The sequence below is a fragment of the Cantharellus anzutake genome (assembly GCF_015039405.1).
Source record: "Cantharellus anzutake strain C23 chromosome Unknown EI90scaffold_82, whole genome shotgun sequence".
Lineage (NCBI taxonomy): Eukaryota > Fungi > Basidiomycota > Agaricomycetes > Cantharellales > Hydnaceae > Cantharellus > Cantharellus anzutake.
This window is the reverse complement of record NW_024067032.1, coordinates 109919-129463: the sequence shown is the minus strand read 5'-3', so window position 1 is coordinate 129463 and position 19545 is coordinate 109919. Positions and strand designations below refer to the sequence as shown.

The following is a 19545-nucleotide window of genomic DNA, read 5'->3' as shown; positions in this document are numbered from 1 at the left end:
CAGCATCAGAATTTGAGTTTGAACAACCTTCAGACATACCACTGGTTAGCCATGTTGCACACTCATCCTCTGCTGGATGGGACAGATGAGAGGTATGATGAAAAAAATACTGTAAGAATAGTATCCACAGAGGTGTATCGCCTCAAACCAAATTCTGATGGTGATGGCTTTGCAGAATGTCATTCAGTTGTCCTGTCTGCAGAAATTCCACCCAACACAATTGGTGTACTATAAGGTCCAAAATCTAGATGGATGTACCCTTGATTTCAAGTACTAACAATTTGTTAGACCAGCATTCCAACAAGTACTACTCCTCAACACATTGAAGCTTATGGAAACTGGCTCAAGCTACAGGGTTGCACATAGAAGACCATGTAAGTCATTGGCATGCATATACAGTAAGGCTTCTCAGTTTGATTGATGCAGATCTGTGAGGGATACCATTTTGTACAGTCTAACTGGAAAGAAGGGGACAAAATCTGCTTTTTCGGCTTCTCCAGAGGTGCATACATTGCCAGGGCTTTAGCCGGGATGCTACATATGGTACAGACACATTTGATTTTGATTTTCAAAGTTGGTGGTGTGTTGGAATAATCCTGCATGATAGATTGGGCTATTGCTGGCCTTGATGCCTGACGAAGTTGTGTTTGCCTTCAAGCATTACAAGGACCAAATAGAGATGCAAAGGGTATGGTACCCAAACTCAGGTAAGCCAGTTCTTCACATAACGAGCCATGTTTAACTTCGGAATCCTCCCTCTTCAGCAGGAACTATAGACAAGATCTCTGTCATGCCATTAAGATTGATTTTCTTGGAGCCTGGGATACTGTTTCATCTGCTGGCATCCTTGTTTCTCGCATGCTTCCCTATTCCCAAGGCAACTCTTCCATGATAGTGTTTAGGCATGCAATGGCTCTGGATGAGAGACAAGCTAGGTAATCACTTAGCCTAGGTCCATTGTCATGCATGGCCACTGACTCTCAGTGTTTCGCTCATTATCAGGTTCACACCTTTACCTTGGGGACTTTCAGGCATAGTGAATGGGTGTGCTTCAAACACTGAGGCCACCAACGCCATGGTCACATGGATAGTTACATTCAGAGATCTTATTATCAACATTTTCTTCTCTTGGTTCATCAAATGGTGGTCATCCCACACAATGGACAGCCTTGCATGCCACAGTGGTAATAGGCTGATGCCAGAAGAGCATCTCCACTGGATGTGAAAGAGGTCTGGTTTGCAGGTGGACACTGTGGTATGGTGCCTTTGTCTCACAAACATCCCCATCTCATTTCCTGTCAGGGGACAACTCCCAGCTCCCCATGACCCTCCCCTATGGCTCACAGCCTCTCATGTGAACAGCCCTGTCCAGGGCACAATCTACTACTGTGGGTAAGGAGATGAATATAAATGAAGGGCAAGTATGTACAACTTGCCTACTGTAGGTAAGGAGATGAGAAGGAAGCTAACTTCTCATCTTCCCACAGTGGCCACAATATCAGGAAAACTTCCAGGAACATCTGGAAGTCACATGAAGGAAGAGACCTGGGGCCCAGGGCAAGTGGCACATGGAGCATGCAGTGCAGAGCACACACAGGAAGTGCAGCAGCCAGGTCCAGATGCAGGTCTGGGCTAGGTCAGGGTGTGTGCCCTGACATTTCCCAATCCTAGATGTTGGTGGAGGAAATGAACTGGATGACATACCCTGGAGTGATGAAGACGACCGAGGTATTCCCCTTTGCTGGATGATCCACGAGTTGTATGAGGCAGACAAGACAATAGGGGGGTTTCATGGTACTCTAAACTGAAGTCTAAACTGAAATCCTAAACTGAGATCAAAACTGAAAAGTATTGGCAAAACTGACCAGTTTAGCCAGTTTAGCTCTTGGGGCTCACATGCCCCAACTGGTCTAAACTGATCCTAGATCCACCTCAAGACTGGCCTCTAAACTCAGACTTATCATTTTTGTAAACTCCATCAGCTGATAGTGCTACTGTACAGTTCCATGTCCAATACAGTTGTCCTTCAGTTCTGTCCTCATCTTATCCCTCATCCCTATCACAAACCTGATCACACATGCCACCAAGGGGCCATAAACGCAACATGAGGATCCTCTGCCTGAGGGCCAGAAAGGGGCAACAAATCAGGTGCACCAAGTCACCGATATAAGAATTGCCACACCCAATGTGAAGGAAGAAAAGATCAACTTGAAGGTAATCCATAATTTGTGTTAGATCGGGCAGATTCGGATGACTCCGGAGTGGAATTGGAGACTTAGCGTGGAAGGACCTTGGCCTCAGTGACTCAGGTGGAGTGCTGTGCCATTGCTGGTTGTCCTAGGGGTCCCTAATTTTGGATCTAGCAGAGGGGAAGTCTCTTGGGGGGAAATCAAGTCGATTTTGGACTGAGGTTACAAGTTACTATGTACATTGTATATAAGGAGGGGTCCGGAATCAAAAGGAGCAAGGGTACTCCATAAGCAGACAAAGGGGGCTGGAAAGAGGAACAACACCGAGGGTCAAGGGTTTGACTCAATGGTGTTTCTCAAAGGAGGAGTGAAGGGCCAAGGCCCAAGGAGGAAGGAAGGAGGTTGGGAGTCAGGAATGGCTAGCTGACTGAATAGAAAGGAAGCAGCAGCCCAAATAGGAATGAGGGAGAATAGCGGAATTGAAATGGAACAATGCAATAGTTGCAAGGTCCGGAGTAAGTCTGGAAAGTCCGAACTCGGAGGTTAAACTCCGGAATATTGGCAAAGGTAATTAAATGGAATGAGCTAACCAATACAATGGGTATAAGCGGAGGTGGGGTCAAAGTCCAAGGTCATGTCAGAGACCTGGTCGAGATGAAGGAGTGTCTCCATGGCGGAGGGCTTCTCCTTCCCCACTGATTCCGGCCGCTTCAGGCTTGAGTGTGACGCCTCCAACTTCGCAACCAGTGCAGTTCTCTCCCAGCTCCAGTTGGACAGGGAGTTCCACCTGGTAGCGTTCATGTCCAAAAGCTTCACGGATGTGGAACGCAACTACAAGGTATACGACAAGGAGATGCTCGCAATCGTCCAAGCCCTCGAAGAGTGGCGGCACTTCCTGGAAGGTGCCAAGGAGAAGGTCGAGGTTTACACGGACCACCACAACCTGGGGTACTTCCACACGGCCCAGAGGCTGAACCGACGTCAAGCATGGTGGTCCCTCTTCCTCTCCCGCTTCTACTTCACCCTCGTCCACCACCCAGGGAAACTCATGGGGAAACCAGACGCGCTCTCACGACGTGCTGACCACCTGAAGGGGAGAGATGACAATGAGGGACTGACACTCCTCCAGCCGGGCTGGTTTGAGGCCCGCACAACAGAGGCAGTCTCAGTAGAGGGCGAGGAAGCAGGTATTCTGGAGAGGATACGAGAAGTGAAGGATCATGACGAATGGGTGGTGAAGGCCATGAGGGAATTGGGAGAAGGGACGCTGAGGTCGGACGAGTGGGAGAAACAGGGAGAGCTGGTCCTCTATCGGGGTAGGGTCTATGTCCCGAAAGACCCACAACTCTGCCACGATCTGGTACAGCTACACCATGACGCACGGGCGACGGGGCACCCAGGGCGATGGAAAACCTTGGAGCTCATCTCCCGCGACTACTGGTGGCCCTGGATGGCAGAGTATGTCGGACAATACGTACATGGATGCGACACCTGTAACCGTGTCAAAACCTTCCCCACACGAAAGGTCGGGAAGCTCACCCCAAATAAAGTCCCCACCCACCGCTGGCAGGTGATCTCAGTAGACATGGTGGGAGAGCTCCCAGAGTCGAAGGGATATAATGCCATCCTAGTTGTAGTGGACCGCCTGTCCAAACGTATCCACACGATCCCCACTATGACATCCGTGGATTCGGCTGGTATCGCCCGGCTCTTCCTGGAGCATGTCTGGAAGCACCATGGACTCCCTGAAGAGATCCTCAGTGATAGGGGAAGCGCCTTCATCTCACGCTTCTCAAGGGAACTTGCGGACCTCCTAGGGGTCAAACTGACCCCTTCAACACCCTACCACCCCCAGACTGACGGACAAACGGAATGGGTCAACCAGGAGATTGAAGCCTATCTCCGGGTGTTTGTCAACCACCGCCAGGACGATTGGGCGGACTGGCTCCCACTGGCAGAGTTTGCCTACAACAACCGCATCCACTCCTCCACCCGTCAAACCCCCTTCGAGCTTGACACCGGGCAGCACCCCAGGATGGGGACAGAACCCACACATACGTCCGAGGTAGAAGCCGCTGACGCTTTCTCATCCAGGATGATGAAGATGCAGGAGGAGGCGAAGGCAGCTCTGGAGCATGCAGCAGACGAAATGGCCCACTACTACAACCGAGGCCGGGAGGCAGCCCCCAAGTACCAGGAAGGTGACCAAGTCTGGCTCAGCGCCCAAAACTATACGACCGTCCGTCCGACCAAGAAGCTGGACCATAAGTGGCTGGGTCCCTTCAAAGTCATCAAAGTCATCTCCCTGGCTGCTGTCAAGCTCCAGCTCACTGCATGGCAGAAGGGAGTACACCCAGTCATGTCCGTGACGAACATAAGACCCCACCGCCTGGACGAGATCGCAGAACGACCCCCTGACCCCCGCCTGGGCCCGGAACTCGTAGATGGAGAAGAGGAGTACAAAGTTGAGAAAGTATTGGACTCTAAATGGCTACGCCAGAAACTCTGGTATCTGGTAAAGTTCACGGGCTGGCCAAGCTCAGAAAACCAATGGCTCCAACAAGACCGCTTAACCCATGCCCCCAACCGGATCGAGGAGTTCCACAGGACACACCCCCAGGCTCCAGGAAGAGAGAGGGAGAACCGCCTGCCCGCTTCGAGGCGAAGCGGCTTAAGGGGGGGGTGACATCAGGGCACACCCGCCTGACCCCACTCCATCCGGTCTGACCCCACCCAATTCCACTACCCTCACCCGCTACCCCCATCCTCTCTCCTCCCTTCTCTCCCTCTCCTTTCCCCTTCTTCCTTCTTCCTTCTTCTTCTTTCCTTTCTTTCTCCTTCTTTCCTTTTCTATTACATGGACGACTTCCTTGCTCGATGTACCATTAACCAGACTGCGCAACACACCCGGACCCGGACACACCAGGTGACGCCCTACACACCGGATGCCCCTGAGACCTCTTACGGAGATGCCCAGGCAGACACGGCTGTGCGCGTTGTAGGAGAAATAACGGTCACACTATGGAAACCCATTATGGAAATATGCCAGATGAATCACAAAACCTCATATGACAAGTAGATATAAGAAAACAGAAGGACACAAATTTTTACGAATTATTATGACTATACACGATAAATCGAAAGAAAGAAAAATAGCAAAAATACTTCAAGCTTACCATCAACGAGACGGAATTCCCGGGGAATTTATAGCAAATATTAAAACAAGAATTAGGACAATCGACCAAGATTTGACTATAAAAACAATCAGAGAACCTCCACGGAAACTACTTTCCCACGTCCGCACACGTAGCCAAGGATGGAAGTACCACGGAACAAGGATTCCTCAGGAACTAATGCAAAATTCAAAGTCGTGTTTATAATAGGAAATGTAGATGTCCCCAAACGGACCAATGAGAGTAATTACAAGGAAACTACCCATAAACGATGGAGATATGACTAAAACTCCTGCAAAACGAGGACAATATCTAAAAGGCAAGCGCGAAAATTAACCAGTAATGACCGAGACAAGCTTGATAGGCCATTAGAAAGGAAGGAATCTAATCTTAATCCTCCCAAATTTTCATAATAAAAGGATCATGCATTAATGAGATATCCAATAACGGGAATAGCGACATCAAAGGTCCGAGCTCAGGGAAAAGACGATGTTTGCGTAGGATCCATAATTAAAACATACAACGAAATTTACACGGAAATTATTGAAAATGGGGAACTATAGTTATGCAAATTTTCAGCCCAAACGGTCCTGGCCATTGTGAAGTTATACCCATGACAGGAATACAGAAATCCGCATCATGTGTAATGACACGTGAGGGTGGCAATGCGCAGGGAACCGCCGTCGGAACCGAGATCCGCACTTCGGCAGATCGCAAAGACCAATTTCCATCCAAATAAGGAAGAGCCCGGTCAAAACAAAGCACAGAAAGTGCAAAACAACCTTAGATCATGAGGGAAAAATCTGAAATAAATCACAGAAGCCCATATGAAAGAAATAAAAACCCATGCATATCATAAATCCCGAACAATTAAATGGAAACGGCACCCGCATACGAACGACTATGGGAATGATGCACGTGATTACCGAATGTGCGCGCGAACTTTTGCTAACTCAATGAATACCAGGAAATAGGACACAACCTTAGTACCATTGGAAAGGTGGGAATAAATGAAAATTTATGATACCAAGAACGTGAGAAAACATCCAGAAATGAATGAGATATAGGGACATGAAGTTAGAAACCTGAAAACGCGCGGGAAACACCTTCAAGAGGTCCAGAGTCCTAAATAAAATACATAAAAATATGATATCTTCAAGGACGACCTACTATAACAACGAACAATACATATGGAGGATTAGGATGTGATAATACAAAGGGGAATCAGGGAATATGAACGAAATTCACGAAAACCACTAAACTATGACGGACCATGGCGGGAATTTTAGGGAACGATATTCTAATGAGGTGGAGAGCTATAACACATTTGTTTGAGTAATTCTTGACTACTAGCAACTTTTTCTTTCAGTTTTAAACCTGAATAATTCACTCATTTACCATTTCAGTCTCATTTTAACTAAATGTCACTAAATAAAATGGAATAAATCAGCTGAAGGTCTCAGCACAGCCGCACACATAGTAATGCGAAGTTTGAATTTAGAATCATCGAGTCATAGCAAATTTAATGGTATATATAGGGAATTTGAAATAGGTAACTGCGGCAAATGCAGCGCAGCCAAGTTCTAATTAACCATTAAAATAGCTTAGGTGAGGGAGGACAATAAGGATTCTAGGCGCAGTCTGACTGCAGTAGAACCGCAGTTCAGTGCAGCAAAAGCGCAGTAGAACTATAGCGTGAAATTTTCATTTTTTATTCAGTTTGAGAAAAATACACTGTAAATAAATCCTGTAAATAGAAGGTAGAGCGTGAAAAAGGAAGGCGACCCAAGGAGTATAAAAGGGAGACCCTTTCTGCAACTTTTTGCCCCCCTTAGAGAATTCATTAACTGAATAGAATCTTTGAAACTTCACCAAGTAGAAGATTAAATTCAAGTTTAAATCCAAATTAAACAACGCTACACAGAATTACACCTAGACAAATTAAGAAATTTCAATAAAGAAACAGCTCCACAGGGCTTGGTTTATCTGTAAGTCAATTCCCAGGAACTTTAAAACTAACCCATAAAAATAGAATTAGCCAAAACACTCGGATTGGTACTATATTTACAATAAATAACACTAGTACACTTCCCCATCCTAACTAAAGAACCAGGGAACAGCTTGGTGGTGGTCTCGTTTGAACCTCCCAACTGACCTTCCTTTGTTCTCTCCTTCAGCAGTCACCCGGGTGTCCCCGTGGGGGATCCCGAGGGCGTATGCTGCACGCGCGCGCACTAGGTTGCGCCCTAGAGCCGTCCGGGGTCGTCCAGGGCTAGGCATGTTGTGTGCGTGTCGCAGGCGGGTCAATAATACATAGATATAAGGGAAAGGTCATCCATGTGAAATAGAAATAGAAATAGGAATAGAAATAGAAGTGGGAGAGGGATAGAGGGGGAAGGGATATGAAGGAAGGGTGCAGGGTGGGAGAAGGGGTACCGGGTGAGGTGGGTCCGGGTGGAGGTGGGTCAGGTGGGTGTGCCCTGACAGCCCTGGATAGGGCTGGTTACACCAGTAGGCTGTGGACCATAGGGGAGGGTCATGGGGACCTGGGAGTCGTCCCCTGACAGTCAGTCCTCGACCTGTTGAGATCCATCGGCTGGGGGCCTGTCCCTGACGTAGGATGGGCTGCTGGAGTGGGGGGCAGAGGTGTGGGAGCAGGTCATGGGGGGTCTGTGCAGGTCACGTCTGAGATGGGGTTGTGGTCAGCAGAGGTCGAGCTGGTGGAAATGGGGGTCTGGGTGGGGGTGCACGTGGTTGGGTGGCTTGGAAACGTCACCACTGGTTGTCCAGAAGCGTGGCTTCACGCTTCCACTCAGCCCAAGTGGTGGGCATGGGGCAGAGGCAGTATATGCTCTCCCTGAGCTGGGAGTTAATCGCTTGCTCGAATCGGTCGACCAGTCCGACATCGCCTAGCCTCGAGGCAGGTCCCAATATCTCGAACTCCTGGATGACCTTATCCATGGAGTCAGTCCCTTGGCAGATGACTGCCAACTTCTGCCAGGCTGTGGCCTCCCAGTTCGGGTCCTGGAACATGGCATCAAGTTCTGTGTTAAACTCGTCCATGGTAATGGTGGGGGAGCCAGCTGTTAACAGGGTGATTGTCCGTTGTGTCACCCACACCCCTGCAGGTCCTCCCTTCATGTAGGAGAGGACAAAGAGGATCTGGGATAGCTCGGTAGGGAACTCAGCTGCGCAGACATGGAAGTAGATCCTGCACTTGGCTTTGAAATGGTCAAGGTCTTTGCTGGCTCCCGAGAAGGGAGTGGGGGGAGCGACCTTCAGTGGTTTGGGCCTAGGTGCGAGTGTGGGTACAGGCATGGGTGTGGGCGCAGGTGTGGGTGCAGGTGCAGGTGGGGGGTGGTTGCAGGCTTGGCTCTCCACAATGGCTTGGAGCTCCTGGAAGCAGGCCAGCAGGTCGTCATACTGTTCTTCTGACACCATGGCTGGGGAGATGGGGGAGGCGGGGGAGATAAGGTTAAAACCTTCTTCTGCTGTCAGGGATGCATCTGGGGTCAAGGGGGCCCAGGTGTAATGCCTGGCACTGAGGCCATCGTGGGGTGTGGAGCAGGCATGCATACTGACAGGCCCAGTTGGGGACGATGGTCCCTGGCCACTCAGACTGAAGTGGGAACTGTGAGTTGTTATTAAAAAGGGAAGCTATGCTACTTACCTGAAGTGGGAACTGTGAGAAGAAGGTTACTTCTTCGGTTCCCACCCCAGGTACCTTTATGTACATGCGGCTTGGGTCACATGAGGTTTGCCACATCACCCCGCATACAGCCGCAGTCATCCAGGTGTCCCCATGGGGGATCCCAAGGGCATGTGCTGCATGCGTGCATGCTGGGTTGCACTGCAAGGCTGTCCAGGTCATCTGGGGCTGGGTGTGTCGTGCATGCGTCACAGGTGGGTCAATAATACATAGATATGGGGAAAGGTCGTCCATGTAGATAAAGATAGAACAAAGGACAAAGGAACAAAAGAACAAAAGGACAGAAAGAAGAACAAGAGATGAGGAACCATGATGCAGGGTGGGGAGTAGAGGTGAGTGGGATACCAGGTGAGGGTGGGTGGAGCCAGGTTGGGCAGGTGTGCCCTGACAACATGCATGCAGGGGAAGAGTAGCAGGATCTGCTGCTTCAGGTGGCATTCCCCAGTTATGGGAAGTTGGCAGCAAGTGGGAACTGTATACAGTTGAAACCATGGTAGGCCATACCTGAGATAACACATAACCTGCCATTACCCATAGCAATTTCTGGGAACCAGTATGGTTCCTATTGTCTAACCCATAAACCCACCATCCCCCATAACGCATAATGTGTTGGGAAATTTTTTTATTGCAATCTCGCGAAATTTGATCCGTAACCCATAAGTATGAGTGAGATTGACATGTAAATATTGAAAGGTTATTAACAGTTATTAATGAGAATGATGAGACTACATAGTGTTGTGAGCACAGAGTACTGTCAGGCAACACACCATGCCAATCCTCCCTCCAATCACCCTGTCTTCTCTTGAGCATGGCCTTACTGCTCTTAAAAGTGATGCTCAACCTCTGATAGACAAGCTAAAGGTTAAACTCGCATCCAGAATATCAATTACCAATGAGGAGACATGGTTGGATGGTGCTGTGTCACAACCCGACATATCCGTCACTTCCCTCCATGCGCCCTAGTGCCACTTGGTCTGTCCCTCCCGCTATCATCATCATCCGTCCACCCATCCGTCCACCCGTCACCCTCATCCACACTTCCTCCCTCGCACGCGTACCTACCAACCTAGGTTGCCCGCTTCATTGTTGTCCGCCCCCAGCTGGACGGCTTGCTAGACGGCCGGATGGCCTTTTCTCTTTTGTCTGCTTATGGACTATTGTTCTTTCCTTTTGTTCCTTGCTTGCCTTTTGTTGATCAAGTTTGCCGATATTAACTATTTGTTCCTTTCTTCATTCATTAATATCGCGCTTGATCCACCACTCCTTCCAGGCCGGTCTCATTTAGGTACTTGTGTTTATAACGCGTGTAGGTTACACCGGATGTACCTCAGTTCGTATATCGACTTGGATTCCCCCTCTAAACTCTTATCCTCATCATAAGGCTTCTGTCTGAAATTGGGACACCAACGTAAGAACGAAGCGCAGCGCTCCACCCGAGTCGCTGAAGCTAAAGTCCCGCCCCTCCGACCTTACGAGCCCGGACGACCTCGCGCGCCTCGCGGGTCACCCGGATACGCTTCTGGCACGTTCCTGACAGTATATACGAACTCAAATTGCTCTTACGTTTTTCCCTTGCTCTATCATTGTTTCACTGAACTATGTCTAGAGCTTATCAAACCCGTTCACAGACGTGCACCGAACCTGGTTCTTCTAGGCTTCCAGGTCTCGGGACGCTTGAAGAACTTTTGCGCAGACATGACCTGGACCCTTCTGAACGTCCGCCATTCCAAAGCTTTACGGCTGACCGTGACGACCCTACTTCCTCCTCCACTCCTGCACCCTCCCGTCGATTCCGTCGTTCCATATTCCAAGACCATGATGAGGCGGCTGCTGTTGAGAGAGATGTCGATCCGGACAGCCAAGCTGATGACTATGACCCCGAAGCCTCTCGTAACCCTACTCCACGTCCTGATCCCGCTAATCCTCTGGACCCGCCAGACGCCCCACCCAACCATGGTAACGGTGACGGTGACGGTGATGGTGGTGGTGGTGATGATGGTGGTGATGATCCGCCTGAGGATCAGCTGCCAGATGACCCAGGTAGCCGTGTGTTGGCCCAGTTGATGGACACTATTGCCGCCCTGGCCCGCTCAACCACTGCCGCTCGTCAACCTCCAGACCCCAGCCGTAGGACGAAGCTTCGTGAGCCTGACCAGTTTGACGGTACTGACCCTCAGAAACTCCGCACTTTCCTTGTTCAGTGCGAACTCAACTTCCAGAACCGCCCCCAAGCATTTGTTAACGAGCGTACGAAAGTCATCTACGCTACGTCCTTCCTCAAGGGGATCGCTCTGAGTTGGTTTGAGCCTGAACTTCTTCACGGTAACCCGCGTCGCCGTCCACGTTGGATGGACGACTATGAACTCTTTGTCCAAGAACTCGAAGAGAACTTCGGCCCGCACGACCCCTTTGGTGATGCTGAGCGTCGTCTGAGTACTCTGACTATGTCGGATAATCACAGGATCGCCAAGTACGTCGTCGAGTTTAATCGCAATGCTTCACAGTTACCCGGATACGGTGAGGTTGCCTTGAGGCACCATTTCTACAATGGGTTGCCAGATAGGATCAAGGATGAGATCACTCATTACGGTAAGCCACGCTCGTTGCATGACATGCGCTCTCTTGCCCAAGATATCGATGGACGATATTGGGAGCGCAAGGGCGAGTTGTCACACCGTCCGAGAGATCGAGCTACCTCACCCGACTCCTCCAAGCAGAACGCGAAATCGGGCAAGAACCCGAAGTACTCTAAGTCCTCCAACCCTCCTGACACCACGTCCGACCCCTCCACTTCCGCTGATCGCTCTACCAAGGACCCTAAAAAGTCTAAGGGAAAGCAACCCGACTCTGACCTGTCCTCGAAGCTTGACAAGAGTGGCAAGCTCACCAAAGAAGAACGCCAGCGTCGCTTCGAGAACAACCTCTGCCTCTTCTGTGGGCGCTCTGGGCATGTGGCCAAAGAGTGTCCCAAGTCCTCCTCCCGTGCGGCCAAAGCTAGGGCAGCCCAGGCTGAGGATGTCGCGGATTCTGTGGTGGATTCGGACGAGGAAAAAAACTAGATAGTGACCCTCCGGGCCCCGTACGACCGGTTGGTCACGCTGACCCTCCTCGTATGTCTAGAGTCCTGCGCTTGAACGCGTCTGGGCTATCCGCTCTCCATTCTCTTTCTGTTCCGATCTCTTTTTCTCCTTGTTCTGATGATGGTCGATTTCCAACTTCAAGGGAGTGTGCTCCCGGCTCTGATCTATTTTCCACTTCAAGGGAGAATGCTCCCGGCTCTGCTCTGTCTTCTTCTTCCGGGGGGTCTGAACCCCGTAAAAACATGTCTTTTCCTTCTTCTCTTCCATCTGGAAACTTTTCCGCTCTTATTGACTCAGGATCTTCTGACACATTTGTAGATACATCCTTCGTCAATAAACATCACATCTCCACATACCCTGTCGCGCCTCTGCAACTCCGACTATTTGATGGCTCCATGAACTCCATGATCACCCAAGCCGTCAATCTGCCCATCCGATTCGCCACTGGTGAGGTTACTCCGACGACATGCTATGTCACATCGTTGGATGGCTCTTGCGCTATCGTCCTAGGACATGACTGGCTCACCCGACACAATCCATTGATTGACTGGGTCTCGAGCAGTATAACTTTCCGGACGTCTGTGCAATCCAGTCCAACCACCCTGAGCTCTCCTCCCGTAGTTGTGGACCCAGTCCCAACGCAAGGGAATCCGACCTCCGACCCACAGTGTGCATCCGTCCGTCAGGCAATCACCATCGAGATCGTCAGTCCAGCTGTGTTCGCCCGGACTGCCCGACTCGATGGGTCCGTCACTTTCTGCCTGGAGAATCTGTCCACTTTAGCAGAGTTGCGCTCGACATCCACCTCTTCTGACCCCGTCAACCTCTCAACTGTTCCTAAGGCGTATCACGAGTTTGCGGATGTTTTCAGTAAGAGTAAAGCCAATACTCTCGCGCCGCACCGTGAATATGACCTGAAGATCGAGTTGGAGGAAGGCTCCCATCCTCCCCTTGGCACCCTATATTCCCTTTCCCAGTCTGAACTTGAGGCTCTCCGTACATTCCTTGATGAGCATTTGGCATCCGGTTTCATCCGTCCTTCGTCTTCAACCCACACTGCGCCAGTGCTCTTCGTCCACAAGAAAGACGGTTCTCTACGTCTTTGTGTGGACTTCAGGGGCCTCAACAAGATCACAAAGAAAGATAGGTATCTGCTGCCGCGTATCTCTGATCTCCTAGACGTTCCTAGCCGTGCGAAGATCTACACCAAGCTCGACCTCCGCCATGCGTACCATTTGGTGCGGATAGCAGCAGGCGATGAGTGGAAGACTTCCTTCCACACGCGCTACGGATCCTACAAGTGGCTCGTCATGCCATTCGGTTTGACCAACGCACCTGCAGCCTTTCAGCGCTTCGTTAATACCATCTTTGCTGATCTTCTCGACACTCGCGTGGTAGTCTACTTGGACGACATCCTGGTCTATTCGGAAGATGAGACTCAGCATGAGGATCACGTCCGGGAAGTCCTGAGTAGGCTATGCAAGCATGGGTTATTTGCCAATCTGCAGAAGTGCGAATTCTCAACTGACACTACGGAGTATTTGGGCTACATCCTTTCGCCGACCGGTTTGTCCATGTCGCCCGAAAAGATTCAATCCATTCAGGATTGGCCCAAGCCCCATAAGGTCAAGGACATCCAGTCCTTCTTGGGATTTGCAAACTTCTATCGCCGTTTCATCCATGATTATTCCAGTATAGTTCTTCCGCTGACCAGACTCACCCGTAAAAATGTGGCTTGGTCCTTCTCTGATGAGTGTCGTTCCGCCTTCCTTCGTCTCAAAGAAGCTTTCACATCCGCCCCCATCCTTACTCACTGGGTACCCGATCATCCGCTAATAGTTGAAACTGACGCGTCCGACTATGCAATCTCAGGTATTCTCTCCATCCGCTGTGAGGATGATGAGATTTGCCCGGTTGCTTTTCGCTCGAGAACGCTGACAGCGCCCGAACTCAACTACGATACCCATGATAAGGAGCTCCTGGCTATCTTTGAAGCTTTCCACTCTTGGCGACACTATCTTGAAGGCTCTGGCACTCCTATTGACGTTGTCACGGATCACAAGAACTTGGAATATTTCACCACTACCAAACTCTTGACCTGCAGGCAGGCGCGCTGGTCAGAGTTTCTCTCGCAGTTTAACATGGTTGTCCATTTTCGTCCGGGAAGACTTGGTGCGAAGCCTGATGCGTTGACTAGACGCTGGGACGTCTACCCCAAAGAAGGGGATAGGGACTACGCCCACGTCAATCCGCAGAATTTTCGCCCTGTCTTTACCACAGAACAGCTCTCGGCCTCCCTACGAGCCACCTGTTTAGCCACCCCGGTCCTCCGGGCCAGCTCTATGGTTGACGTCGAAGCTATCCACAAGGACATTCTCACCGCCCTGCCATCTGACCCCTCCATTGCCGAATATCTCTCTGATCCTATCCCTGCAGACTCTCGTTGGTCCCTAGACATGGACGGCCTGTTAAGGCTCGATAAGCGTATCTACGTACCGGACACAAACGATCTTCGTCTCAGGATCTTGAGATACAAGCACGACCATCCACTCTCCGGACACTTTGGTCAGAACCGCACATTGGATCTGGTCCGTCGAGAGTATACTTGGCCGGGTATCCGCTCATTCGTCAAGGACTATGTTTCGTCCTGTACTGCCTGTGCCCGTGCCAAGGTCCCTCGTCACAAGCCCTATGGCTTGCTAAAACAACTCCCCGTCCCCGGTCGCCCATGGAACTCAATATCCATGGATTTCATTGAACAGCTTCCCCCGTCCTCTGGCTTCACGGCCATCTTGGTAGTCGTTGATCGTCTTTCAAAGCAATGCATCTTTATTCCTACGCACGATACCATTGATGCGCCCGGTCTCGCCAAGTTGTTCCTCCTCCATGTATTCTCGAAACACGGCGTACCCTCCCACATCACTTCGGATTGAGGATCCGAGTTTGTATCCCATTTCTTCTGCTCTCTAGGTAAGGCTCTTGACATCCGCCTTCACTTTACTTCGGGTTATCACCCAGAAGGGGATGGTCAGACCTGTCAGAGACCAGGGTCGAGACGAAGGAATGTCTCCGTAACGGAGGGCTTCGGCCTCAGCGACTTCTGCCAAGAGCGCTGTGCCTAGTGACACGTCCGTGCCCTAACTTACTGACTGGCAATTAGAACCTAGGGGGGTAACTCTAGTTGATTTTTCTACTGGGGCGTAACCTATGTACAAGTGGGATATATATATGGTTACAGCGGAGACGGTTCCGCAATTGGCGGAGCCGAACGGAGCGGAGCTAACGGGGTTTAACCATTAGCCGACTGAATATTACCGACAAGTCGGGTCGCGGGGTTAGCGGAAAGGCAGGCAATAACCCAGAAACGGAAAGGAGGGATAATCCCGAAGGTGGACTCTGCAGGGCAGGCGAGTGTATTGCCCAGCGGAGGCGGGGGTGTGCTAGCGGACGTCGGAGCTGTCCGGAAGTCTTCGGGGCTCCGTACTTAGGGAGGCGTAGGTAATAAATTGAAATGAGGGGGTGGTGACCATCGAGGGGTACCGAGAGGATTGCGGAATAACGGGGGCTCCGAGGTTAGTGAGGGAGGAGCGGAGTTGGAACGGAGGGATCGGAGGGACCGGAAGTCGATGGCCGGGAATGGATATGACAAGACCGAGTGGATGAACCAGACGTTAGAACAGTATCTTCGGGTGTATTGCAACTACCAGCAGGACAATTGGGCTGAGTTATTGCCCTTGGCTGAGTTCACGTACAACAATGCCCCCAATGCTACTACTGGCGTCTCTCCGTTCTTTGCCAACAAGGGATACCACCCGACCCTCTCCGTCCATCCGGAACAAGATCTGACTTCAGTACGCACCCAAGAGTACTCGGTTGATCTCGATTCCTTACATCAGTTCCTACGTGAGGAAATGTCCTCAGCGCAACGGCGTTATCAGGGCCCTGCGGACGCTAGACGTTCACCCGCACCCAACTTTGAGGTTGGTACTATGGTCTTTGTTAAGGCTAAGTATTTTAGATCCACCCGACCCTCGAAGAAACTCTCAGAAAAGAACCTCGGGCCCTTTGAGATCATTGCTGCGCCAGGAACCCACTCCCGCACCATCCACCTCCCTGAGACTATGAGAGCTGTGCACCCGGTCTTTCATGTGTCCCAACTCGAACCGGCCGTCCCCAACACCATTCCCAACCGCGTACAACCTCCGCCCCTGCCCGTTGAGATCGACGGTGAACCTGAGTATGAGATTGCTGAAATACTGGATTCAAAGCTGGATCGTAGGCGTCGTAACTGTAAGTTACTGTACCTGGTACGTTGGCTCGGGTATGATGGGATGGACGAGGAGACTTCTTGGTTGCCGGCCACAGAGCTTGGCCATGCCTCTGACTTGGTTTCTGACTTCCACGCGCTGTATCCTGACAAGCCGGGCCCTCACTTTTCTTAGAGTGCTCACACGTCAACTGGCCATGTTTGACTAGGGTATGGCACAAATGGAGGTATATACAAAAAAACAAAAAAAATGATGAAAAAATCAGGGCGACGCGCCCACACCACGGGAAGTATATGTGAGCGGGTCACCCGCTCCCCCACCGTCCGATTTCTCCTTCTTCTTCCTCGACCTCTCCTCCCACATAATCTTGGCGACCTCGCTGGGCAACTGCTTCACAGCGTCGGTCAGCTCCCTGAGGGCATCAACGATCGCCTCACCCCACTTCTCCACATCACCCCCATCCTCGTCCCAATCATCCTCCTCGTCATCCGTCGCCTCTTGGATATCCTCTTCCTCCCAGGATGCGATGTTGAGGAGGTCAAGATGTTTGGACATGGAAGGCAGGGTATTGAGTAGAACTGTTGAGTAATGACTGGACTTAGTCAAATTGATGGAGCGAATGTTTGATTTCACACGCGGATTCAAATTCGGAATTGGCCGAACGATTCCCACGTGCACCAATTGGGCCTCCAGGGGCGTCGGCCCTAAGAAGGGGATACTGTCACGACCCGACATATCCGTCACTTCCCTCCATGCGCCCTAGTGCCACTTGGTCCGTCCCTCCCGCTATCATCATCATCCGTCCACCCATCCGTCCACCCGTCACCCTCATCCGCACTTCCTCCCTCGCGCGCGTACCTACCAACCTAGGTTGCCCGCTTCTTGTTGTCTGCCCCCAGCCGGACGGCTTGCTAGATGGCCGGATGGCCTTTTCTCTTTTGTCCGCTTACGGACTATTGTTCTTTCCTTTTGTTCCTTGCTTGCCTTTTGTTGATCAAGTTTGCCGATATTAACTATTTGTTCCTTTCTTCATTCATTAATATCGCGCTTGATCCGCCACTCCTTCCGGGCCGGTCTCATTTAGGTACTTGTGTTTATAATGCGTGTAGGTTACACCGGATGTACCTCAGTTCGTATATCGACTTGGATTCCCCCTCTAAACTCTTATCCTCATCATAAGGCTTCTGTCTGAAATTGGGACACCAACATAAGAACGAAGCGCAGCGCTCCACCCGAGTCGCTGAAGCTAAAGTCCCGCCCCTCCGACCTTACGAGCCCGGACGACCTCACGCGCCTCGCAGGTCACCCGGATACGCTTCTGGCACGTTCCTGACATGCTGCAAACTTCACCAATGAGACATTGCTCATTGCTGAGCTTCAACATGCAAAAAACTTCCAGATTGCCTTTGAGTCCCTTTCAGATAACCGGAAGGCAACTGCTCGGTGCATGCAAGCTGCAAGCAGTGCCAAAAATCACAACTCGGAGGCAGTTGCAGATGCCATGCCAGAGACTGGACGCAAATTCAACTCAAAAGGTGTGTTGAACAGGTTGACAACTTGGAAACTTGCATTCAGAAAGCTATTCCAGATACAAATGAAGAACCACCAGCAAAGAAGGGGTCGGGCTTCACTCATAAAGAGATTGCTACACTTGGGCAACGTATTGAGATTCTCGATTGGCATCACAAGAATGGAAAGAACCAAACCAAGACTGCCAAGCATTTCAACCCCATTTATCCCAATCTCAAAATCAAGCAGCCTCTTGTCTCTGTTTGGGTGAAGGATGAGGCCAAGCTTCATGAAAAATTTCAAAGGTCAGACAATGCCAGGAGGTTCAAGCGCATCCAGCATACAACATTTCCAATGGTCACAGAAATGTTGGAGCTATGGACTGTTGCTGCAGAGGAAAAGGGGGTTGTCCTCACTGGAGATGTACTCCGAGCCAAATTCAAGCAGTTTTCTGACCACGCTGGTATCACACTGGAGGATCAACTCAAGATGAGCAATGGTTGGCTGGAATCCATCAAGAATAGGCTTGGCCTCCACCTGTGCAAGTGTCATGATGAAGCAGGCTCAGCTAGCCCTGAAGATGTTGCTGCTGAGCAGATCCATCTGCAGGAGCTCTTGTCTGGATATCCCCTCAAAAATATTTTCAATGGTGATGAGACAGGACTCTATTACTCGTGAGTGCTAAACTAGCCCTTCCTCAAGCAGTCCCCAATAGATCTCCTAGAATGCCACCAGACAAAGGCTTAAGTAAGGGCCCAACCCCAGGATTGAGAGGAAATAAAGCATGCTTGACATATTTTTTTGTCACTAATGCCACTGGTTCTGATCAACATGATCCCCTCATCATTGGCAAAGCATTCAAGCCTCGATGCTTCAAGAAAAGGACTGGATATGAGCTTGGATTTGACTACAAGAACAATGCTAAGGCCTGGATGACCTCGACAATTTACTCTGCATACCTCAGACAGTGGGATGCCGAACTCCGTGCTCAAGGGCAGCATGTTCTCTATCTACATGATAACTTTTCAGGCCACACCATCCAAGACAGCTTGACTAACATACAATGTGAATTCTTTGCGCCAAATCTGACTGCACATGTGCAACCAATGGATGCTGGGATCATCCACTGCTTCAAAGCACATTATCGGAGCCAGTTCATTAGTCATGCAATTGACCATTATGACTCCGGAGTAACACCCAGCAAGATCTATGACATCGACCAGCTCGAGGCAATGCACTTAGCACAGACAGCTTGGATGAAGGTCACCTCAGACACAATTCACCACTGTTGGGCAAAGGCCAGAATCCTGCCATTGTTCAAGCAGGCTGAAAGAGTGGCCATGCCTCTGTCAATGCTTCTTAATTCAGAGAGACCTTCATTGCCTGGCAGCAGCAGAGCAGGAAGCAGGCCAGGGTTGGGTGAGAGGGATAACTTGGGCACCGCAGACCCAATTGCCACTGCCAGTGCTTGTGTGGAGGAAGGTTTGGATGCTCTCGAGTCAGCTGGGGCCCTCCACAAGAGAAATAGAATGAGTATAGCGGAACTGGTAAACAATCCACTGGAGACCACTCACATTAATGATGTCTCTGACAATGACATCTTTGATGCCATGTCCG

At 50.5% G+C, this 19545-nt stretch overlaps 1 protein-coding gene across 1 annotated transcript; it reads left to right on the top strand.

The window, feature by feature from the left end:
• Window positions 1–420: 420 nt before the first annotated feature.
• EI90DRAFT_2939079 (uncharacterized protein) lies at window positions 421–939 on the top strand (the record flags this gene model as incomplete). Its single annotated transcript, XM_039055218.1, has 3 exons — window positions 421–543; window positions 608–693; window positions 768–939. 3 exons carry the CDS (start codon window positions 421–423, stop codon window positions 937–939), a joined length of 381 nt encoding a protein of 126 aa, XP_038910355.1.
• Window positions 940–19545: the final 18606 nt, after the last annotated feature.